Source organism: Physella acuta, unplaced genomic scaffold, assembly GCF_028476545.2.
Source record: "Physella acuta isolate Inbredline_101_S28 unplaced genomic scaffold, ASM2847654v3 ptg000319l, whole genome shotgun sequence".
NCBI lineage: Eukaryota > Metazoa > Mollusca > Gastropoda > Physidae > Physella > Physella acuta.
Genome location: NW_026731838.1, coordinates 297,251 through 323,789, shown reverse-complemented (window position 1 = coordinate 323,789; position 26,539 = coordinate 297,251). Strand labels below are relative to the sequence as shown.

At 38.2% G+C, this 26,539-nt stretch overlaps 1 protein-coding gene across 1 annotated transcript; it reads right to left on the bottom strand.

Moving 5' to 3' along the window:
• Positions 1-1,632: 1,632 nt before the first annotated feature.
• LOC131940480 (uncharacterized) lies at positions 1,633-26,539 on the bottom strand. The gene is made up of 2 exons (XM_059299140.1): positions 26,351-26,539; positions 1,633-3,094 (listed from the first exon to the last, which is right to left on the bottom strand). Exon 2 carries the CDS (start codon positions 2,950-2,952, stop codon positions 1,633-1,635), a length of 1,320 nt encoding a protein of 439 aa, XP_059155123.1. The 5' UTR covers positions 2,953-3,094; positions 26,351-26,539.

Sequence of the window (26,539 nt, the reverse complement as noted above, 5' to 3'; positions counted from 1 at the left end):
GTGTTTGTGTATATTTAGATAGGAAGGGCGGGGTGGGGTTAGTAATATATTTTTTTTTTAAATCCAACGCTAGAAAATGTCACACATATTGTATAACATTAAATACATGACGCATTCGTGGTTAGCCTTAGGCAAAACACGGTCAGGTTAGACAACTGATACGAATTACGACCCAATGTACACGGTTTACCTCCCCTGGTTCAGTTGTCCTCTCCCTAGTTTAGGAGTACCGCCCCCTTGCTCCCTGTATTACACTATTAGAACTATTCGGACCGATGTTGAAATTAGAACAAAAAGCCACCTTTACTAAAATTGCTTTTCCTTTTAAAAAATAAAATTTTAAAGATACCGCCTACAAGTAAAACTGAATTTTAAAAAAACCCTAAAAACAAATACCAAGGGACCTAACTTTGTATTGATTTTTACAGGAGCTAAGCAGATCTAACCCATGGGTGAATCCCACTTACACAATTTGTCAAGTGTTTAAACGTACACTAACCCATTACAACGCCAAACCACACAAACGTGTGACATACATCTACAGCTACAAACAGAACATATTTATAACAGCTCTCACAAGCGACAGCCGCTAACAAGTCTACAGCTCCGACACAGCCCAAGTTAACTGCTTCAACAAACTATTCCTTCTACCAAGAGTACCCAAAAGCAATATCACTTATTTTTTATGCAACAACGGTGAAAACAGGTTGGAGATGAGTTTATGTAATCACATAAGTCACGAGCTTCAAGCTCACTAATACGTTTTATATTAACAAATTGGTAACACATGTCTTTACACATGCAATTTTGCCAATGAATGCAATGAGGCAAAATAACCATATTTTTTGTATAAATGAAACCCTGATAATTGGTCTAATAGAGGATGAATGTGAAACTATCTGATGACCCAGCGACGTTAGTCAGAGATGATGATAAAGTAATGACACAGCAACGTCAGAGATGATAAAAGTAATGACCCAGCAACATCACACAGAGATGATCAAAGTAATGACCCAGCAACATCACACAGAGATGATGAAAGTGATGATAAAGTAATGAACCAGCAACATCACACAGAGATAATGAAAGTAATGACCCAGCAACATCACACAGAGATGATGAAAGTGATGATAAAGTAATGAACTAGCAACATCACACAGAGATAATGAAAGTAATGACCCAGCAACATCACACAGAGATGATGAAAGTGATGATAAAGTAATGAACCAGCAACATCACACAGAGATAATGAAAGTAATGACCCAGCAACATCACACAGAGATGATGAAAGTGATGATAAAGTAATGAACCAGCAACATCACACAGAGATATTGAAAATGATGATGAAAGTAATGACCCAGCAATGCCAGAGATGATGAAAGTAGTGACCCAGCAACGCCAGAGATGATGAAAGTGATGACCCAGCAACGTCAGAGATGATGAAAGTAATGACCCAGCAACGTCAGAGATGATGAAAGTGATGAAAACAGCAATGTCAGAGATGATGAAAATGATGACCCAGCGAGCATCACACACAGATGATGATGAAAGTAATGACCCAGCAACGTCAGAGATGATGAAAGTGATGAAAACAGCAATGTCAGAGATGATGAAAGTAATGACCCAACAGCATCACACAGATGATTGTACAGACATGACAAAAAAACTTACACTCGCACCAAATCCCGGCGAGGTATCAGAATCAAAGTCCACGTCCTCATCATGGGAGGTGCTCTCCACCACCGCCTCGTCCTTGTCACGTGATCCCCGTGAGCTCTCGGGCGAGACGGCGCTGTCTGAACGAACATCCGGAAACGCTAACCGCTCTTTATCCGGACTATACACATCCCGGAATTCACTCACTTCCGGTGATTTTTTCGAAATTCCGCTTTTACTAATCCCAACGTCTACAGGATTTTCAAGACGCGGTGACCGCCCATGGGACGCTTCCACAGCGGATGACGCGGCGATATTTTTAATCCGACGGTCCTGGGATCTTCGCCCGGGGGAGCTTTCCAGCCCTAGGCTTCGGATTCTGGAGCGGGTTTTTTTCTGGAGGCGATAGGCCGAGGGTGTCACCGGGTAGAACATGGGCTGGCCCGTGGGCTTAGCTTTTCTCGACATGTCCGAGGCGCGTATCACATTGGCGTCGCTGATGCTCAGCGGTAGAAGGTCCTTCCGGGGGGCGGAAGATGGAATTCCGTGCAGTCTGCTCAGTTCCAATTGTAACTCTTCGCTTATCTCCATAGGTTGGATATCCGCGAGGTCGGACATTCGACCAAAAGGGTCTGAGAATGACCTTTCGCCAAAGCTAGGTCGGCGGTCTGTGCAGTACGCCATTGATGACTCGGCATGAATGTCTTTCCCGAACTTTAAATCACCTAAACCGAAACCGGATGTGTCGTCATCGGACACGTCACTCAACCCAGATAAATCCAAAGGTCCGCCAAGGTCTAGGCCGCGCAACCTTGACCAATCTGTGTCTTCGACTTTAACTTGGACTGGATTAAAACTGTCCACGCCGTGTTTTATTGGGTGAAGACTCGCGAGATCTAAACCCAAGGTGTCATCTAACTTTTTGCTTGCGTCACCGGTCTGCCGATGTAAGGTATCTTCGGGAAAACCCGATAGTCGGTCGCCGCGATACCGACGATGAGTATCGACTCGGCTGGTACCGGGTTTAAAAAAGGAATCGGGTAAATCCGAAAAATCTGCGCTGGTAGGTAAATCCTTCACAGAAATATCCTCACTCGAAGACTTTGGTTGAAGGATATTCGAATACGCACCTTGATTTATAGACTCTGCTCCTAGGCTAGTTGTAGTGCCAGAGTGACTAGCAGCCTGGTCAAGATTTTGGTTCCCCTGTTCAATGTCCTGTCCGGCGATTTGAAACTCGGCTAAAGCATCCGTCAGTGAAATACAGTAATCCTTCTCTGGTGACGGTCTTTCCATACTGCGTGCGCACCGGGCGCAACGTTGCACCTTCACATTTCATCACACAATGTTCAACATGTCCCATATATACACTTTTTTTTAAAGAAATATTATCTCACAGTTGTCTTTTTGTTATTGTTTTATTTTAACCGCACAACAACTATTTAAAAAAACCGAAAAAAGAAGATGAAACAAAAATTACCTTGAATAATTATTAAAAAAAAAAATTCCACGAAAAAAGAAAATCCAACGAACACGTGCACTAAATAGATTTCGAAGAGACTGAAAAAAAAACTAAACGAACGTCCTAGAAGATCTCAAAAAAGGAAAAAAATGCCACAAAGACTATAAAACCAATCTTTTAACGCTACCCCCGGAAAAACGTGGGCGAATAAAGAAACCAATTTTCTCACACACTGAACCATCACTAAAAACAAAAACCCATCTCTCACTTTATCGATTTTATTATCTACTCTTTTTTTAGCGAGGTCACAGTTAAAGGATAACTTTACCAACGAGCAACTTAGATAAAAGCCGATAAAAACTGTTATAAAATAGACCAAGATTAGGTAAGAAAAAATGTATTATAAGATGAAGGTCGATGATGCTTTTATTTAAAGTACAACCAGATAGTTTAATAAAACTCAAGGATAACGGTATCAGTTATCTATTCTTTACTTTGTATACTACATCGAAGCTCATCACTTTTCCGAATACATTAGGGTATTACAGTAAGTTATCTGGCCCAACAATAACTAACAAACAATATAATCACAGTGAAGGTTTCTAAACAAATCTGATATAATAACTGAAACCCCGGAATACCGAGCACGACAATGTAATCAACTCAGCGCTATTCCAAGCAGAATACGATCTGTACAGAGAAGCAAAAAAGATTTTAAAAACTTCTGCAATATTAGCGCGCACCGTGTAATAATACATCACTTTAATTCACTCATCACAACATATACCTCTAACAGCGGTACACCTCACACCATATATACATTCCTTGTATGTATACACTAAACACTTCAATGCACCTCGGCTATATAATGGACAACAATTGCACTCACGTATAAAGATGCATAAATGAAAGAAAACGTGAACTCGTATTTTCTCCAATAGAGCCGTATCGAAGTCTTCTACATCTATAGATAACCCAACGATATTCCTGTTTTAAGACCAAAGACAATGCCCATCAAAGAATAAAACAAAAACATCTCATACTCTACAAAAAGGTAAGGACAGGAAAAGAAACAACATACATACATCACAAATAACCATACTTATACGTACACTCGCATGCATAGTAGCATTATCCAGCATGCAATCCCCAACACACACACACAACTGTTGTTCACACCCAGGTTACCATAGCAACGATTCGTTTACTTGAACGTGTTTTAGTTTTACGTTATTTTACTCGACAAACCGGACAACAGAAACCGTTCAGGAGAAGAGCAGGTGATTCATTAATTATCCTCCAGTGTAATCAACTCGAACGTCAACAGAACGTCTGTAAAGATCGGCCAAGGATAGTATGATGAACAGATATATACAAACATTAAAAACAACGATCGGCATCAGACTAGAAAAGAAAACCAGTCTATAAAAATACAATCGATCCAAGAACATAGGAAATAATACAAGAAAATCCCCACTACGTTCTTTGCGTTCGAACTCCCAACTGTGAAACTTGCCAAATACCCTCACGCTAAGCGTTGACCCTAACCAATCACATGACAGCTACACTTCACGTGAATGCGAATTCTAAGTCCATACACTTTTTTTGAAAATGTGCCGAAGTCATTACAATCGTAACTTTTCAAATTGAAAAAAAAAATGTTACATAACCTGGGTTAAACAACAAAGTTCGACAACTTCCCACAATTCCAACCTGCCAGCTTCATCACCATTAAACCACAACGCCGCCAAATCTCCTTCAAAGGCAAAGCTCAACTTCTCAAACATTTTATAGGACGCCATAAAACCTGCTCACGCCGCTCGCTTTTTGTTTACATCAAATATTTAGCTCACGTGATACACATGCCCTGCGATTATTTCTTAGGGATAATTAAATAGGTTATAATAACCCTGTGATCTGGTACTAAACTAAGGTATAACCTTAAGCAGGGTGTGTCAACTTCTAACATTAACGGTCTAGTTTTTTTAAAGGATGTGGGGGGGGGGGGGGGGTTGGGGTTCTTAAAATAGGAAGTAGCGATTCCAGAATTTAGGGTCACATTAGCTCCAGACCAGAGGTCGCCAATGATTTTTTTAAAAGAAACATTTTACACGTCACTTTTTGTCCTAAAACTAGACTTCAGGATTGGTACTAAAAGGTTATACTGGTTATGAAATTTGAAAATGTAGACGTGTCTATTTCTGCATTTCCCTAGTTGGGCTTACTTAATTTCAAATGATGCAAGCTGTTTTATATTCTAAAAGGAGCCGCATAGGTTTCTGAAGCCGCATATTGCAAGAGAGTCGTATACCCGTGGTCGGATGTTGTAGAAAATGGACTGAAAATAGCAATCGACGAATTAAAATTATATTATGCACATTAATTAAAATTAAATTATTTAGAAAAATATATATTTAAAAACACGTTTTTGTGACTACGGTGAGTCTATGCCCAGCCGCCTTTATTACCTAGCCACTGTTGTGTATAGACCACCCACTATTATTCGTATGAAACACTTCAACGCTATGAAAAAAAAAGTAAAGTGACGAACCACAGGGCTGACGAAGTAGAATTCAGCTGTTTCTGTGACCTCGGCATTTGAAAGGATAATGTGGTCGGCACTATGCTCAGCAGGAATTACTTCCCCTAACGTGAGTTGGGTACCTATCAGAGACGGATAGACTTAAGAACAACGTACGGACTAAACCCCGCGACCCGAACTCGAGACATTCGCGTTAGCACTCTTTCGCTCTACCACCTGACCTAGCCCATATGATAAGCAAGGGCATGTCACAATTGTTACACTTCTGACACGACTTACATCCCCTCGACATGTACATGCAGAGGCAACATCATTTTAAACCACACCACCACCACAACCCGTCCCTCATTCCCCCCCCCCCCACCCCCAGATACACGCATACCCTCCAACTTTAATACACTCTGCCAATTACAATGTTAAACTTGTTGTATGGAGATTTTAAAAAAAAGTATCTCTAGAGTGCAAAAAAAATATTTGGAGTTACATGTCAAAGTGATATCCTTAAGATCTTGGTTCCATGTCTAAACGACATGTCTGCTATCCAGGTTATGTAACAGCTAATGTCACCGTGACATTATAACACAAAATGCCCCGTGCCCCTGATGTGGGGTCAGTAAATAGTTCAGCACAAAAAAACATGATGCCAATATTGTGTATGTTTCCTGTGGCCGACTTCTTCGCTTGTCAATAACAAACGTGTAGGGTGGTTGGGCGGGGGGAGGGGGGTATGGGTTATAATAAACCTCAGCAAACTGTTGTAACGTAAACTTGGTCCTTTAAGGTGCGGTAAGGGGACGACCTTACCCAATAAGTAAAAATCCCCCTTTTTTAACACGTTTAAGTAAGATATACGTGAGCGTGGGAATTGATGGGGATGGGCAAGACTTGAACAATGTGTTCAGAAATAAAATGTTTTTAAAAAGTGTCCCAATTACATGACATGCTGTCGTTGTATCACTATGGTGTACCAGTAACCGGGATAAACTTTTTAAAATGCTGTATCATAAGCTGGTAGTCTCACGTCATCTATGTTATGTCAGGTGGTAAGGATTTTTTATTTAGAGTTCAAATCAGACAGGGTGTCAGAAATCCTTGATGCGCCACAACAGCATCGGTTGTGTAATGTGAGATAACCAAATAAACAAACATGACTACTTAACAGTCGCGAATGATCTTCACTATCACAAAGAATGGATGTATGACCAGATTAGAACCTTCAACAACACAGTGTGAAAAAAAGTGTGTTGGTCCATGTGTACAAGAGGGACATGTGTGTGAGTATGTGTCAAAGGCTAGAGTTCTGAGTGTGTGTCACCAAACAGTCTTGCACAATACATTGATTTTACTAACATTGATTGAAATAACATTGATTTTAATAACTTGAATTCAATAAAAAAACATTTGATTAGCCGATAAACTAGATCAATATATTTGTATAGCTAATATCGACAACGAGTTTTCAACCACAAAGACTCAAAGACTAACATCAATACTGAACTATTGATATCCACGATAAGTAGATTTAGATATAACGGATCAATTAAAATAAAATAAAAATAAACACCGGTAAGCACAGAAGAATGAAAATATGGTATATTCTTACTTTGAATATTTTACACTGTGAAAAAAGTCCAAATTAAAGTGTAAATATAGTTCCTACACAAAAAAAATCCAAACGAACTGAAATTTCACACAAACCATAACTGCACAGCCGATCACTAAAAATACAACTTAGCCAAGGGAATGTACTCCGAAAACAAAAATACAAAAATCTAGGTCATCGTGTCTAGAGTACTTTACGCCGCTTGATAAAAAAAAAAATAGAACCCGCTATCCACGTCACTACCCGGCTCAGCACTTTTGCGTCCGGTTAACGCCACGCCGTGTGTCGTCTGCTACAGTCAACAGTTAGCGGAGTTTTTCCAAGCTTGTACGCATGATTACATTTTTAACGGCGCGTCTAGTGTCAGGCTGCGATAGCCAATGACAGCGGTGCTACTTACACGCTATTTGAGTTGTCGCTTTTGTTTAATAAATGCTATTTATGTCATTGCAAGACGTATTGAAAAAAAAGTTGCTGTTTAAGCATGGCGGGTGGTGGTGGGGTGGGAGGGGGGGTGACTGTGTGGCGTGGGCGGTGTCCCTGCATGGAACTGTGTGCTCGCAGGACTACAATGTAACAAGGGTAAAATCGATATAGGCTTTATATCTATATATCTCTATCTATAAAAATACATAAATAAATTTATATATATATATATATATATATATATATATATATATATATATATATATATATATATACTATATATAATCAAACGGTGAAGTAAAAAAAAAAAAAATGAGCGTGTCCTTGACTGCGTGTAGCCGTGTTACGTGAAAACGTGTTGTTGCCCTCTATACCCAGCACGCAACGCATGATCGGCTAGCAAATGGTTACAAGCTAAAAGCACTAAAGTTGTTTTTCTCCCCGCTATATTTTTTTTTTCTCTATCTTAGTTACGACATGATGGAACAAATTCTCGACTTAATGAAGCGCACCTACCACTGGTAAACATACCTGCGTACTTTAACGAGTGGGCGTGGCCTCTCGACACGGACAAGACAGGTTGTTTCACTTGCATCCTTGTAAAACCCTCCCCCACCCCGCCCCGTGGCGCAACACCTCCATTGGGAATTTTTTTTTAAAATAATTAACTCGTGGTCTAAATCTGTACTGGCACTTTACGAATATAGACACGTGATGGTTGAAAGTTGAAGATGAGGTAAAGAAAAATCAGTTATTGATTGAGTTCTATTTCGTAACGTCGCCGCCATTTTCTTTACACAATCACAGTCTGACTGATGATAAGTGGGGGTGTGAGAGTTGTGTGTATGCAGTTGTCTTTATGTATGTGTGTGTTACGTTATGTGTAAACAATGGTGTGTGCGAGAGTCGTGTGTATGTTGTCTATGAGTACAAGGTTGTATGTTGTCTGAGTACGATGGTGTGTGTCTAGTGTTTGTAGTAGTCTGTGAGTACAAGGAAGCGTGTGTGTGGCTGTGAGAAGTGTAGGTGTCTTTAAGTATGTGTGTGTGTTACGTTGTGTGTGAAAAATGGTGTGTGCGAGAGTTTTGTGTATGTAGTTGTCTGTGGGTAATATTGTGTATGTGTGTGTTTGTGTTTAATATAGTGCTTTAGTTGCCTGCATGTGCGTTTAATTATCTTTGTGAGGAAGAGTATGTGTGTGTACCACAGGGTAGTTGTCTGAATGAGGAAGCGACTGTGTACGTGTGGGTATGAGTGTGTCTGTGTAGTTTGTCAATGTGTGCGTGTTCAGTTGTCTGAGTGTGTGTCTGCATACAGTTTTTCGGTAGATATTTGTGTATGTGTGTAACATTGAAAAAACAAAAACATTACACGATTGATTATTCTTTTCCCAACAATCATTTTCATTTTATAATCGCCGTTACTTGTATAACAATTATAAATCCCATAACCGTCATAAACCGATATAATATTTTTTTTTTAAGTCGCCATTGTTCAGAGAGTAACCACAAGGCCACACAGCGAGATAACACTACAGTACAGAACCCAGGGACATAACTCTGCCTCGAGGGCGATAATCAATATCGTCGCAAATATAAAACTTAATCACTTCCTCTTAGCGAATAAATACATACGGATGCTGTACTGTTAAAACAGGACACCAATATAAAACATTGTAAACGTTACACTACCATAATGAAAACAGCAGTATCGAGAAAATTATATGCATTAAAAAATTACGTCTAATTCAACTTACAACAACCATAACGTGTAGTACGCATCAACTCTAGTGGTTATATATTATAGAACGGCTTGCAAAAAGGGAAACACACATGTTTAAAGTACACTTGCCATGTAAGACACAAATCAGGTTAATATAAGCAATCAACAAGCGTAAATAATGTTACATTATAAGCTGTGCCACTTATAATATCTTAAACATTATTCATTATTCAAATCTCAACCCGCATTCCCTAACGAATTATTAAATAACAATTGGATTAACGAAGCGACGTGAGGTGGCGTTCAAACAAAACATTAAAAAAATTACAAGGTCACGTTACGCCAAGGTCACAACACACGTGAAAACCAGATACGCTCAGGTAAACGTCGTGACGTCACACAGGTGCGTACCTGCATTCGCGAGCCGGCAGGTGTGAATGTCACCCCCAACAGGTTGGTGGAAAGATGTAGGGTACATACAACCTACAGATATCCCGCCCGTCAGTTCAGTAGCCAAACTTTACAAGTCTCGTGTTACAATTTTTTTTTTAAATCTTAAAATAATGTACAACAATAAAGTAATAAAAAAAACAACAACTTATTCCTAGCTTTAACATAACACGCCAGCTAAGAATAACAACATCACACGAAAGAGGAAAATTTATCTGGCCAATACTACCTGGTCTGTTTATTTTCTAAACAATATCACGTGGTTCTAAATATATCCCAGCTCAGACCTATCATCACAACAACATCAGCAAACACGTTTTACAGGCAAGGGGAGGCAAACGTGTAAACGTTGAGTATGACCGTCCGAATAAATTATTTCCTTATGTGAAATATATAATAGTGGCTGGGCCTAGATCTGACCGCACTATAACTTTATATGCTGAGGTCACAGAAACATGCGAGCGCTACTTCACCTGCCCTACTGACTGCCAAATACGAAAGCGTAACTTTTTAATTGATGTGTTGACTTCTACAACTACCCAGCACTACCCCACAATTCTAACACGACACAGTACTACACATCTCTTCTACCACTAATCCTACCACTACCCAACCCTACCCCACCCCCACAACACTACCCATGACTTATACCACCACCCCCCTCTATACGACCCAACAGTACAGAATACCCAAGTTCCGCATCAGTGATCTTAAACCGTTGAGCTATAAATATAATAAAACTGCTAAACCGGCTCAAGTTGTTTTTTTTAGTCATAAGTAGAGCAAACTACTTCAGCAGGGTATGAGGTGTGGGTGTGTGTGTGTGGGGGGGGGGGGGGGGGGGGTTACTAGGTGACTGATCTTTGCCCGCCTTTAAGGGGACGGGAAATGTGGTCTTATGTTAACACACCAACAAACGTGTGCTGTGTTCTACTTATCAGGGTAACAGGAAGTCGTGGGAGTGACTGTCTCAGGACATGGTTGGCTCTTGGGTAGGTGGAGTAGAGTTACGCTAGTGACCATGGGGAGGAAAACTAAGCTTAACGAAAACTAGAAACATGGACTATAGAAGGAGCATACTAGTAACATGGAGTATAGAAAACACACACAAGTACAAGTAAATGGACTATGGAAGGAACATACAAGTAGAATGGAATATAGAAGGAACATAGAAGTAACATGGACTATAGAAAGAACATACAAGTAACATGGACTATAGAAGGAACATACAAGTAACATGGACTATAGAAGTAACATACAAGAAACATGGACTATAGAAGGAACATACAAGTATACATATAATAAAAAAGGTTATACGAGTAACTTGAAATATATGCGTACAGGTATGTACAGTACAGCATAAAAGTAACAACGACCGTACACACAAATAAATACATAAATAAAAAAAACTAGGTGTAACATACAGTCACAAATGGAACATACGAGTAACATACACGGAATAAGAGTCCATAACCTTAGTTTATCGTTACCAAAAAAAAATCGGAGATTTCATAATAAAATCGTTTTTTTCCCTTTTGCTTATTACCACCGATGCTTCATCGATTTTCCCCGAAGCTAAAAATATAACTACCCAGCTACAGCCGGCTGAAGGACACAGAAAGCGGACGCTAAAGGGAGACAGTCGCTCAAATTAAATAAAATTACGTCCCTTTTTTAAAAAAAACTGATTTAAAAATAAAATGTTTTTGAAATGCGTTTAGTTGACATAACATTTTATTTAAAACACACGACATCCCGGAAAAATATTTTAAAGTCGTAAATAATAACAGGCCGTTTAAAAGGTTAAAGGAACATAGATCAACAAATCTTGACAAGTGCTATAGGATATGTGAAATGGAAAGGTGGGGGGGGGGGGGGGGGGGATCGTATAAAAGAATAAACTGCACTTCAATATATGAATAATTATATGAATAATTTAAAAAAAAACATTTTCTTCAGTAAAGACGAAGACAAAGTGCCTATATAGATGGATGACATAATGTTACATGCAGGGGAAGACTACCCAGCTGTTTTTATTAAAGATAACCGGTGCTTGGAAAATATAATTTCAATGAGTCTTTTTTTAAAGAAGTAATTGGTAAAAGCAACAAATAACTTAAGATGATTTCCGGTAACTTATAAAAAAAACAACAATCGGATTCGTCGAGGGTAAAAAACATTTAAACCACAACGATAGGAACAAACGGTCGTTCACGACAAACGGTCGATCACGACAAACGGTCAATAAAAACAAACGGTCGATCACGACCAACGGTCAATCACAATAAACGGTTGATGACAACAAACTGTCGACAACAACAACACTTCGCCGAAAAATGACAACATTTTCTTGAACTTCCGTACAAGAAAGTCATCAACAGATACAGCTCCTAACCAATCAAAACCACCAAGACAAAAAACTGACCTTCACCGCCCCCACCCCCACCATTATATGAGAAGCCAAGCTAGAATGCCAGACAGTTGTCAGTTTGACGAAGGCCGTTTTTTTTTGGCCGACTTCATCAAGGAAAGACATTTTTTAAAGGAAGATGAAAGAATGAGCCAGCTAGTCTACGTTACCGGGAAAAACCAGCCTCTACATAGTGTCTCAACACTGACGTAGATAAATTCGTATACAATGCTAAAACTATTAGATTTTACGTTTCGCATTTACTTCTAACTGTGAATATATGACGAGTTTACCTAAAGCTTTTTAAAATATTTAAATAGCGATTGCATCGAGATGTGCATTAAAACTGAAACAAAATATAACTTAGGCGATGGCATATTCTAAACACGACATGCATCAACTAAGACTCAAAATATATTTATTTAAACACGATATTTACAATACCGTTCAGTAAAGAGATGCACTTCATATTACACTAGCTCTAAGCTAGAAACAAATCGTTATCCAAACCATTTCTATAATCCAAACAAGAATTGTCACACGTTTTTTTTCATCGCTTTTTCACAATTAAATCAACATTAAATAATAAACAACTTTTTTTTTCCTATACTTCCACACCACTATACCTCCATTGCTTTATAAAAAGCCAACAAAATGTCCATGCACTTTCCATGATTGATCGCGCAGAACTACGAGCCGAGTCCCTCACACGCACATCTTTACAGATCCAATTCACGGTACATGACGACTTAACAAAACTATCGCCACTCACCGCGACCTGGTTTAACAATCATTCCTACACGACCAAGGCTGTGACTGGCTACAGATCAGGGGTAGCTCCGCCCATCTAACCCACATTTGACTACCTAACAAATGGTCGTGCAGAAAATGGTATCACGTGATGGGAACTTTAAAAATGTAAAAACGAAAAATGATGCAATTCAAGACACAGACTCTGGTGGGGGAAACATAAGGATAAAAAAAAAGATGAACAAGAGATTTGAACGTGGAGTTTAGTCAGGAGCTACAGGAACTAAGCAAGTTGATGCATCACGTATTTGTCAACGATACACTTTATTAGTCGACGAGAAATGTCTGAAACAGACTTGAATGGGACAAATGCCCGAATGGGACAAATGCCCGAATGGGACAAATGCCCGAATGGGACAAATGCCCGAATGGGACAAATGCCCGAATGGGACAAATGCCCGAATGGGACAAATGCCCGAATGGGACAAATGCCCGAATGGGACAAACGCCCAAATGGGACAAACGCCCAAATGGGACAAATGCCCGAATGGGACAAATGCCCGAATGGGACAAATGCCCGAATGGGACAAACGCCCAAATGGGACAAATGCCCGAATGGGACTAATGCCCGAATGGGACAAATGCCCGAATGGCCCGAATGGGACAAATGCCCGAATGGGACTAATGCTCGAATGGGACTAATGCCCGAATGGGACTAATGCTCGAATGGGACTAATGCCCGAATGGGACTAATGCCCGAATGGGACACATGCCCTAAGAGATAAAATGCCAGAGAAACATGGTCGAACGAGATAAAGGGCCAAAAGACATGACCGAAGAATACAGCAAAAAAAAAAAAAAGACATGCATGAATGCCGTTTTCCCAAATGGACGTTATCCTAAATGAGACAAATGCCAGAAAGCGACACTTTTCGGGACAAAAATATCTTTGTGAAACCGGGCTAGACTACACGACATTCTGACAAGTGTTTTGGGGGAAAAAAGTCAGTTACTTAAAGTACGTTTACTTAAAGTTTACGCTTAAGAGCAGCGATTACGGAAACCTCGAACAACAGTCCACAACCTTTCAAAACAACGACTGTACTCTTAGTACTATATTATCGATGATACGGGGATCCACACTTATGTTATTTGATGTTTGAAAAACACGTAATATATGTATGGATGACAAAGGTATCAAGTATACAATTAAGTATTTATCTATCATTAAATTACAAATTATCAGCGTAGCACAAGGTGCGTCTATTTGCATGGATCGTGTTTTTGTAAGATTAGACTTGCAATTTACAAACAGCTGGTTGTTGGGCCGACGAATTGATTATGTTTTTAGTTACCTTTTTTTTTAATTACTCTCTTATTTTTGTATATTTAAAAAAAAAATGAAAATGATTTAGGATCGTTTTTATAGCTGATCAAATTTTCATAACTCCAATTAGGTTTGTCAAAAAATATATACGCTTACACCAAGTAATTAGCTCTTTGCTAAATTACTTTTCATTAATCTTAAAACGAATAAAATTAAAGTCTAGCTTCTGAACAAGTATATTTACAGTACAATAACAAGAATTATTGGCATATTAATGTAAGGTGAAGAAGTCCAATGTAAAGGGGCCGATAATCAAGGTATGCGAGTGTGTATGTGTGTGTGTTTGGGGGAGGGGGAGACATTTGCCTAGATACCTACAGTACCGGGAAACGTGGGAAGGTGTCTGACACCTTGCAGGTATTTTCAAGAGACAACAACAAGCCAAAGACCTATCACGGGCAAACTACCTGCTTTATTGGAGATATGCAACACTACAGCACGACTTCTAACCAATATCCAACACTACCAAGACTTCTAACCCCTACCCAACACTACCAAGACTTCTAACCAGTACCCAACACTTCACCCCCAAAATATGACGATCAATGGTTTCAGTTTATGCAAGTTTACAAACTATACAACTGTAGGCGACTGCTTGGTCAGCAGTTGTTGGATTTTGGAGTTGTCTCTCCTAGAAGAGTGGCTGTCCCCAGCTTCGGTTTAACAACCATGAGCATTACCGACTCGACCACACCGACCCTGTATGAGCTTATAACTACTAACTTCGAAAGATATGAGTTCAAACCCCTGGGTATATGAGGCTCGTTAGCCTGGGAACAAAATACCTAAAAAAGAAAACTAACTCAAAAAACAACTGCTGACTTGTAGATTGATACAGTTTGGACAAAAAAAAACAACACCCGGCTGAAGTAGAGTTTACAATTATGTCCATTGCAGAGAGGCACATCTGTACCCATTAGCAAAAAAAAACAAAAAACAACAACCTAACCCATAAATCTTTGCCGGTTTTGCACTGAAACTTAAACATGAATGGATTTTATTTCAGCTCCGCCGCCATTCCCACACGTTTTTCAAGACGCCATGTTTTAAATTATGTCGAAATAGGTTTTAAATTATGCCGAAACAAGTGCGGGTAAAATATAAAATAAAACCGTATGGTACTACATAAACAATTTGTGAGGTTTTTTTCTTAACAGGGGTAGGTAAAGACGCACCGTAACGCTCCGATAAACTCGGAGCGAAAATTGGTATCAGCAAAACAAACTAGCGCATTTATCGCGCAGTTAATTGCTACTTTATCATGCCGGTCGCTATCAGTATATCGGGAAATTCCACACATAGTGACATAAGTGACTACAGAGTAAACATTGGGAATTCCCGTAACTAGTTGAATTTGCGCACCAAGAAAACCATAAAAACATGTGAAACTTTGATAAAAAAAATGTTAAAATGCACAAGACACTAACAAGGGAATTTGCGCCCTAGGCGTGGTAGGATTTTTTTTTCAAGGCAGTGACTGTGTCAGTCGAGGTGGCATGACATCTTTTTAATTAGTGATGACACTCTTGACAACTAAACAAATCTCATGGATGCTTTAATCGGCTTTTAATTTTTTTCTAATTGAGGATATTACATCGATTTAGCTGTTTTATTACAGTGTGCGTGAGTGAGTGTGTGTGTGTGTGTGTGGATGGGGGGGGGGTGAGGGTGTTCAGAAACAGCGTGGTCGAACAGTAGAGTGTAGACTGGTAACCCAAAAGTCCCGAGTTCGGATCCCGAATATATATATATATATATATATATATATATATATATATATATATATATATATATATATATATATATATATATATATATATATATATATATATCTAATATATAAAGCTCAGTTCTGTATGTAATGCATTTGTATGTCGTTGGAATTGTACGATTTTAAGTGTTAGAAAAATTATCGTGCGCATTTGTCTAAATTTATGAGCTAAAAAATTACTATTGAAAGTGTTGGGAAATAATTTTCATTTTTCAAATTACAGTAATAATTGTCGGCATGTTCATTAAACACAAGTTTTAAAAAAAATATCATCTTTTACAAAAATTCTAATTATGTCTTTATTTAGTCCTATAGCACTTACTTCCCTTTGATAAATTAGGAAAAACACAATTACTTCCCTTTATAAAAACATTGCATTTTGTGGAAAAGTATTTACTTTTTAATTACTTTGTTTTGGTGTTGGGAAAAAAAATAATTACATAATTAGCGGGGATTGATCAAGTGCAAATGTTGTAGGTATTTTACGGATAAGCTTGGAGTATTAAAATTGTTCATCAAATTGAAACAGGCGCGTTCGTTTAAGTGAGTGCAAAAGACTATGAATAAGTTGGGGTACTATAGTCGTTCATTAAGCTAAAACAGGTGATTCCGCCCCGGGCGTTTATGTTCGCGTTAGTGTTTTCTTTGTGTTTAGGTGGGTTTGCGTTAGTGGTTGCGTTTTGATTTGGTTCGTTTTTGTTCTTTCTTTTTTCGTTTTTGTTTGTGTTTTTTTGTTTGGGTTTGTATTTGTGTTTTTGGTTGGTTTTGCGTTTGAATTTGGTTTGTTTTCGTTTGCTTTTTCGTTGTTTTTTTTTGTTGGTATTGGTGTTTGTGGTTGGGTTTGTTGTTAGGTTTTTGTTTTCGTTTGCTTTTTTGTTTGTTTTTTCTTTGTGTTTGTATTGGTGTTTGTGGTTGTGGTTGGGTTTGTTGTTAGGTTTTTGTTTTCGTTTGTATTTGTAATTGTGTTAGCGTTATGTTTGCGTTTTGTTGTTTTGGTTTTGGTTGGTTGTGGTTTGGGTGGGCAATGCCGGGTTTATGATGATTACTAAACACACAGGTAATGGTCTTTAACAGGAAGGTTTTTCACAGAAGCCAGAGCAGGGCCTGGCCGGGACGGCTAGTAATATATAAAGCTCAGTTCTGTAACGTGTGGCAAAAAAAAAGTTTGTCGTTGACAGTTCTATGGATTTAAGTGTTAGATTATTTATCGTGCTCATAGTCTAAATTTACGAGTCAAAAAATTACCATTGAAAGTTTTTAAAAACAATTTTCATTCTATTTACTTAGAAGAATAATTTTCAATTATGAACACGACATAAAATTTTTAAAAAGTGTATCGACGTTTATAAAATTTCTAAAATTGTGTCGGAAATGTATTGACTGCACAGTTACTTCCCTTTAATAAAAAAAATTCTTAAGAAGAAAGAATTTACATTTTATTACTTTGTTTTTGGTGTTAAGAAAAAAAAATAATTACATAATTAGCGGGGATTGATTAAGTGCAATGTCGTTAGGTATTTTTAACACTGCCTTTTATTTATTCTATACACTGAACATACTGTTTAATATTTTTTTTTTAAATCAATAACATTTAATAAGCCAGGTCCTACAAATCCTATATGTTTATTTCTTTCCATTTACGGATAAGCTTGGAGTATTATCATTTTTGTTCACTAAATTGAAACAGGCGCGTCCGCCGGCGCCCTTGCACGGTTCGATTTGGCACCCTGGGCTATCATGTGAGCGCTATGCTGCATAATTTTGTTTTTAACAGTGCGATAGACTATGGGTAAGAAAGGTTACTATAGTCTTTAAGTGAATCAAATCCGGGCGTCCTCCGGCACCCCGACAGGGTGCTATTTGGCGCCCCGGGCCTTCCGGTGTACGCTATGGTATATACGTTCGTGTGAGTTCAAAAGACTATGAATAAGTTATGTACTGTAGTCGTTTACTAAGTTCAATCAGGCGGTGACGTCATGGTGCGTCCTCTGGCGCCCAGACAGGGTGCTATTTGGGGTCCCGGGCCTCCCGTGTTCGGTTTCGCGCCTACGTTCATTAAAGTGAGTGCAAAAGACTATGAATAAGTTGGGGTACTATAGTCGTTTATTAAGCTGAAACAGGCGATTCCGCCCCGGGCTAGACTCTGAGCACTGTGCGTTTATGTTCGCGTTAGTGTTTTCTTTGTGTTTAGGTTGGGTTTGCGTTAGTGGTTGCGTTTTGATTTGGTTCGTTTTTGTTCTTTCTTTTTTCGTTTTCGTTTGTGTTTTATTTTCTTTGCGTTTGTGTTTGTATTTGTGTTTGTGGTTGGTTTTGCGTTTGTATTTGGTTTGTTTTCGTTTGTTTTTTCGTTTGTGTTTTTTTCTTTGGGTTTGTGGTTGGTTTTGCATTTGGATTTGGTTTGTTTTCGTTTGCTTTTTCGTTTGTTTTTTTCTTTGTGTTCGTATTGGTGTTTGTGGTTGTGGTTGGGTTAGTTGTTAGGTTTTTGTTTTCGTTTGTATTTTTAATTGTGTTAGCGTTATGTTTGCGTTTTGTTGTTTTGGTTTTGGTTTGGGTGGGCAATGCCGGGTTTATGATGATTACTAAACACACAGGTAATAATCTTTAACAGAAAGGTTTTTCACAGAAGCCAGAGCAGGGCCTGGCCGGGACGGCTAGTATATATATATATATATATATATATATATATATATATATATATATATATATATATATATATATATATATATATATATATATACTGTAGGGAAGGGGAGAGCCATCGTCAGTCGGGCAAAACTCCGCGGCTTCCAGGACATGAGTTTAACTATAAACACCACTCAACATGTTTCACAACAACACCACTCAACATGTTATACAGCAACTGATTATATTTCCCAATGTTTACCACACAACATTGAGCGGACGAAATGCTAATGCGTTGAATTGAGATGTAAAAAATTGCCCCAACAAGACACTTAAGTTCGCATTAACGCACACACTCACCAAAAGTTGTTGATTTAACACAACCCCCAACCTGACAAGCCCAGATAACAACATATTATACATATGATGTATGATACGTTTACATTCAGCTTTGATCTTACAATAATCATGTCTTATATAATCTTTAAACCCCCCACCCTTCCCCAGCCATCAACACACGATATGCATAAGACAAAAACAATTTTAGTTTATTGCATTAAAACCAAAAAACATGTTCACGATAGATCTATATTAAAAAAAAAACACGTTTTTAACACGGTGTAAGCTATCAGCCGCTGCGTCGTTCTAACGCAGGATTGTGTCGAATTACAAGCTCCTGGGTGATTGGTGTCTAGCGATTGTAGAGTCTGGATAAAAACACCGTAATAAAACACCATGCCACCGCTAGCCGCACAACCGTAACTACTAACGTTCTCTGCAACACCAGCATTAAACTATTCCCCATCCCCTATTACAGAACCCTACCTACTCCATTAATCCTTCCCTCCACAATCCCTCGTCCACACAACTACCCTAATTTGTCACCCCCCTCCCCCATACCATCATTCACAGCAGCTGCTACAAAAAAAAAACACCTCTAATATTAAACCTCAAGCCACTAACCACCCAACCACATACGCCACTAACCACCCAACCATGTACGCCCTTAACCACTCAACCACCTAACCTAATATCACATTTCCCATCCCCATTCTACAAACATTCACATCACCCCACCCCACGGCCTTCCATACAACTATTCCCCAGCCCTGCCGTACTTTTAACCCCCCCCCCCCCCCCCCCTCTTCCTACCCCCATCGCATTTAAAGCGCGCCGAACATATTTTTTGTGAAGCTGCCAACTCTAATTTTTCCTGTACTCTCTCATGAGCCGCTAGGATCTATCACCTCCTCTATATATGTATGTCTCACATATTTTCTTCACCCCGACTAACAAATTCTAGCTTTCGAGCTTCAGACAAAAACAAATACACGAATTCACTTCATCCCTATCTACACAGTTAACATAGTACTTTACAAAATTTAAAAAAAAAAATATTTTTCATTTTAAACTTGGCGGACATCAGTAGATTTTATCTTTCTGAGATGTGAAAAAAAAATAATGTGGTCGACACTACGGCCAGTGCCTATTATTTTGACCACAACATAAGGAAGGTACCCGTTAGAATTGTGTAAACAAAGGTACGCTCTCTACTAATCCCGGGGATCTGAACGCGAGAAATTCATGTTAGCAGTTGAGCGCTCTACCCAACCACCCAGCCGCGCTGTCCAAAACAACTTTTATTATTTCAGACTTAATATTTTTGGTTTAAAAACAACATACATTCCAATACCGTTATATATTATTTCTACTATTTTAATTTTCAACTCTAATGACACGACAGACTCCTTAACACTAGCCTTAGGGAGATTCAATTTTAATGACAATGTATGTGTGTATAAGGAAACCGAAGGGTATAGTTTGAGAAATAGACTGTTTAAAAAATGTAAAAAAAAACGCATTAAAATATAGTTCCTCCTTGACCCACTTTGACACCATAATCTTTAAATCCGAAAAAGAAATAAGAATGTTTAAATTCATATGCAAAGCCTTTTCGATTTATAATCTACATATGTTACAGATTATGTTAAAAAAGAACTGTGTAAGATGTAATGCATTTCACAGTTGGATCATCTGACGAATGGACTTATTTACCAAAGTTTATCTTAAAATAGAGTTTTAATGAATCGCATTTACTAGATATAATCTCTGTGTCAAACAAAATACATGAATATTAATACGACCAATGATTACATTCAGATCTGTATCACAGCTACATAAAATTATAAAGTATAAACTAATGCATAAATCTGTATCAGATAAACGAATGTATGTCTGACCAATACATCCATTCTGTAAGTCTTGAATAACCTGACGGACTTATGACCATACCACTAATCCATACACTACGAAAACTACGATCAGCATTGTGTAAAACGACCTCTAGAAAAAAAACACAATAAAATACTTAAAAAAAACTTTTTAAAAAACCACGTTTTTCTTGTGGACTAAAAAGTAGAAAATAACTATTTACATACATTTGATGACAAAAAACGTGGGTACGTTCACCATCAAATTTCTCGACCCATCTGCCCGACCCACGTTTTTTGTCATCAAATGTATGTAAATAGTTATTTTCTACTTTTTAGTCCACAAGAAAAACGTGGTTTTTTAAAAAGTTTTTTTTAAGTATTTTATTTTCTCCTTTTTAGTCCGTTGCTACACATGAAAAACGTGTTTTTTAAAAAAGTTTTTTATATAGTTTATTTTCTACTTTATCTAATGACTTGATTAAGTATGAATTGACTAAGTGTTTATAAATACACGGACTAAAAAAATCTTGAGCGACCAGGATTCGAACCTGGGTTGTCGCGGCCACAACGCGAAGTACTAACCACTATACGATCACGGCCAGCGCGCTCACATCGATTGGGGCCGAAGTAACTGTGTCAACAAGCCTCCAGTCTTGTCGGTATCTTTAGAAATCATGTCCTCAATTTTATGGTCCTTTGGGCGTAATTAAATTAAGCTAATTACGGTCTCTAATTGCTAGTTTTTATGATTGCATCTGAAATTGTTAGGCGAAAGTAACCTGCATGCCAAATTTCAGATCTATAGAGCAATCAGAAGTGGGCTAATTTTCGATGTCAATTTTAACAACAAACACATCCACGCGAAGCTGAGTTAATAAAAACGTGTTAAAATGAAGTGTACCTATCTAAAGCAAATAACAAATCCTATTTACGTAGGTTGAAAATAAGCGTGCATGATGAAATGGAATCCCCCCCCCCCCCCGCCCATAAACGGATATTAGCATGTCGTGATCACACGATATAGTTGTGGAGAAATACACACACAATTGTTGGTAGGCCTATGTCAACTGCATTAATAATTGATAATTGTTTTTTACTGTGTGTTTGTGTGGGCGTGAGGAATGTGTGTGTGTGTGAGAGGGTTTGTTTTTATGAGTCAAGTCTAGCGTCATGCAATGTCAAGGTCCGGACCCAAGGGTCTACGACCAGTGGAAATATTCAGCGAGGTCAAAACACGGTGACAACCTGCATTCTATGCTAGATTATGGGGTGTCACACACACAACAGGAACATGGACTTTCACATGCACTAATGCACTGTGGGTAACCCGGGATTGTCACGTGACGTGTGACAGTATCCGGATGTTTACCAGTACCAATCCGGGTTTTAGAGATTAGACTTACTCACACAGGCGTCTAATGGCAGTCAACAGTGTGGTCATTGGCTGCTCGTGACGGGTTTAGATTAAGGTTGAGATGTCGTGTTTGGGTTAAGTCTAAAGCAGAAGCTGGTGGTTTATGTAAAGGTTAAAATCTTAATTTTAAATAGATGAAGGAAGGAGAGGCAATGGCTGAATGGCTTACGTGGGCTCATAGAAAGAGAACTGCCCAAAACGGAGTGCGGTGGAGAGGTGTAACTACAGCCCACGAGCCACCAAAGGATGAAGATGAAGTAACGAGAAAATTTAGCACCTTAATTTGTAGATATATCTTTAAGAAAGTTATATGCTTCATTTTCTACCTTTTTACTTAGTACATAGGAATACCATGCTGTTGGTTGTTGTTAATGTTCACTGATAAGTAGTGCATATGATGTGTAGTTCATCTGTTTCTCTGATCATGGAATATGCAGGTGACCTATGTGGCCAGAACTAAGCCAATAGTAGCTGGGTGGACTCAGGGACTTTGGTTAGCATCAGAGCGCTCTACCACCATACCACCGATGAGATTTTAAGAACCCAGTTTACCCAATACAATAAATTTCGTTAGGCTACGTAACATAGCTCTAGCAAACCGACCAGTAAGACTACCAATACCTCTTCACAAATAAAGATACAAAGTTTAATTTTAACTTCAGTATCACCCTAACCGTAACGAACGGGTCCGGAGAAGAACTATGTTAAAACGTGCGGCAGTATGTTTGACAAATTAGTTCAGGACTATTTGCTTGATAACAGGATATTTATTCATGTTTACTTTACGATAAGTCTGTCTAGGATAAGCTCCCTGCGTAGGTAATAATGTGTTGTTTTAAAAATAAGCTGTAGTGTAAACACAATAGAGCATTACAGTAGTTATTTATAGCGGGTAAACAGTAACCAAACATTGGCAGGGAATTGCTTGTCTTACTACACGTTCAGACTGCTAAAATGAAAATCTGAAGTGCCCTTTCAGAATGAGTCTACCCAGCTCTAATGAGTACCTGGTTCACGTCATTTTAAATATAAGCGGCTCAAAAAAGTGCTGGCTCCATCATTAATTCATATTCTAATGTCAAGATCAAACGAAGATATTAACTCTACTTTACCTAGTATCCATTTGGGTGAATATATACTTGTTCATAAAAATATTCATATTTAATTAAAAAAAGTGTAATAAGCATAGCTTTAAAAAAATCGCCAATCTTTTAGCCCCTCCCCCACCCCCTCACCCACCAACATCGATCGTACCAACCATTGAAGCCGGTTGTTCTTGGGTTTCGTCTTCGATACAGGAGAAATTACCCAGCATTCCCTCCTTACAGAACAAAAGAAAATAAACGCGACCGGCTAGTTTACGTCAGATAAGTTGATTGTACTGTATCGGGGGGGGGGGGGGAAAGAGGAGGGGGGGTAATGGGAGGGGGGTTGGTCCAATCGATCCCATGTCCAGCAATCGGTGCTGTATCAATTGATGACGTAATATCCCTCCACCCCGGGTGTGAGGGGGGTCGGGGTAGAACCGTCTGAATAGCATTCAAAACTTTCCACTCTAGACGCTTACGTCATCGGTACCATTTGTTTCCTGGGGTGGGGGGGGGGGGGGGGGGGGGTGACGGACACTAGTTTAAGTATTCATTTTCTAAATACATGTATACCATGTTACTATTTCGTACGGGGGTTGGGGGTGTGGGAGGGATTGTAGGAAAAAAAGTCACAGGAAAAAAAAACACAGGAAAAAAAAACACAGAAAAAAAGTCACAGGAAAAAAAGTCACAGGAAAAAAAGTCACAAATATATATTTGCATGATATTTGTTAATACTTGTATGTATTAAATATTTAGAGAGTGCAAATTAACTTAGGATTAATTAAATGTAATGTAATATGTTTAGGCTGTATACGCATAGGAATTTTTATAATTCATCTAAAAATATTTATTATGAAGTATGTAGATTGTAATTATTTTAAACTTAAGATTAGTAGCATTTAATAGAATGCTCCAAAGTCCACGTTTTTCATCGTGTTTGTTTTTTAAATACCAATATTAAATTACAGTGAAATGGTAAGTTCATCTGACTTGCTGCCCTCAACTCATGGCAACAATAGTTATGTTTAGTTCAACCACCTTTACTGCCCACATTTATCACGCTCATTACATAACAAAACTTAGGATCAAAACAGAAAGCCGACAAGGTTCAAAGGCTCTCATTGACGCATAACGTCAACAAAACAAAATATGCTCGGACAATGCCTACTGAGGAGAGGCCGACCAGAGAATAGCCTACGGCAAAATGTGCATAAATTTCTTTTATAATTAACTTTTCTACCGCGTATTTAACTAAATACGCAACAGAAGTTGAGATTGTTGTGTTAATTATCTTAGAGTATTTTTACTTACAATTGTTATAAATCATAATGCTTTTAACGTCTATAAATAATGTATGCTATCAAAAAATACAACCCACAACAATAAACATACAAAATTTTACAATTCTTAACAAATTAATAAAAATATTTCTAAAAATATTTTTTGTGACTTTTTTTCTGTGACTTTATTTCTGTGACTTTTTTTCCGATAAAATTTTTCGACTGACTTTTTTTCTGTGACTATTTCCTAGCAAAAACTGTGACTTTTTTTCTGTGTTTTTTTTTCCTGTGACTTTTTTTCCGTTTACCGTGGTAGGCGTGCTTCAGGAGGGAGGGGGTGCCACTTAGAAGAGATGCCTGAAAGAAACCCTGCACCAAACATACCTATTTTCAGAAGAGTCTAATGTTCTGATGTCGGATACTAGTACTCTCGATTAATTACCAGCTTTAAAAAAAAAAAAAAGAAATACATAATTTCAATATGTAACCATCCTACACACGAACGTATGTCCCTGTACACATTTAAGAATAACTCATCACATATGATGCTGTCATACACACACAACCATGGCTGATATTACAAGAAACACATCCAAGATTGCATGCAATCCATTCACATTCAATCTGCAATCAATAGCGGCGTGAATGGCAGCTAAATAATTAGGTCAAGGATAATGAAAGCGGAACAACATATTGTAATTAAAAATAGGCTTATAAAAACAATCGTGGGTATAAAAATAGTATGCACTCCTATAAACGGTAATCGAATATTCACGCATTTAGTTTCGAAGATCGTATTTTAATGCGCCTTTCATCTATCGTAGCATTAACCTGATAGGCCTACTTAGCCAATGGTTAATTATTAGAGTCATATAATGTCATCGCTCAATTGCCGTAAATAATGTTATTTTAAACCAACGTTTAACTATGATATAGAATATAGACTTTATAGATATCCATGTCATACTATTGAGGGTTCATTTTACTAAGAAAAATTAAGATACTGTAACCAACTAGGTTGTAGTGTTAACGTTATGATCATGCTCGTCAATTACTGAGAAATAAAGTGCTAAAACAGCTAAGTAATACCAGCAACACCCACATCATTACCATCACCTTTAACTCAAAACAACTCGGATTGAATACAACGACAACCTCATAATACAAAGTCCATCGCTATATATATATATATATCTAGATCTATAACTTTTGAAAACAATATCCAATTGCTTCTTACTATTAATATAAACTTACCATAGCCAAAACAGTATGCAAGACAAACTGTCTTTATAAACAACAGAAGGCCAACCATTTCAATAATTGTTGCTAGTAAACATTATAAAAAAGGACATAACTATAGTAAAGCAATTGCAACTCATACGATTATACTCATTCAATAACTGTTGCAGGTAAATTTACAAAGACATACCTACTGCCGCGCAATCATTAGATTAAGGGCCTACGCGATAATAATACACGATTACAAATTTTACGGTACATGGAAAAACCAGAGAAAAAAATCGATAGCAATGCACATGAAATCACACAAACCGTAGTGAAAATCGCAACAGCGAATAACAAGCCACTGTATCTGAATGATCCGTCAACTGAATAAGCAGAGCGTCACATCCACCTTGGGTGATATTTGAAACTTCACACAGCAACGAAATCAATACACATTAACGGTGAGCTGTACTCACCAAAAATAAACACAAAACAATGTCATCACGCGGAGAAACC

Coding starts and splice junctions, on each gene's coding strand:
- LOC131940480 (XM_059299140.1), bottom strand. CDS start 2,952: ATGGAAAGACCGTCACCAGAGAAGGATTACTGTATTTCACTGACGGAT.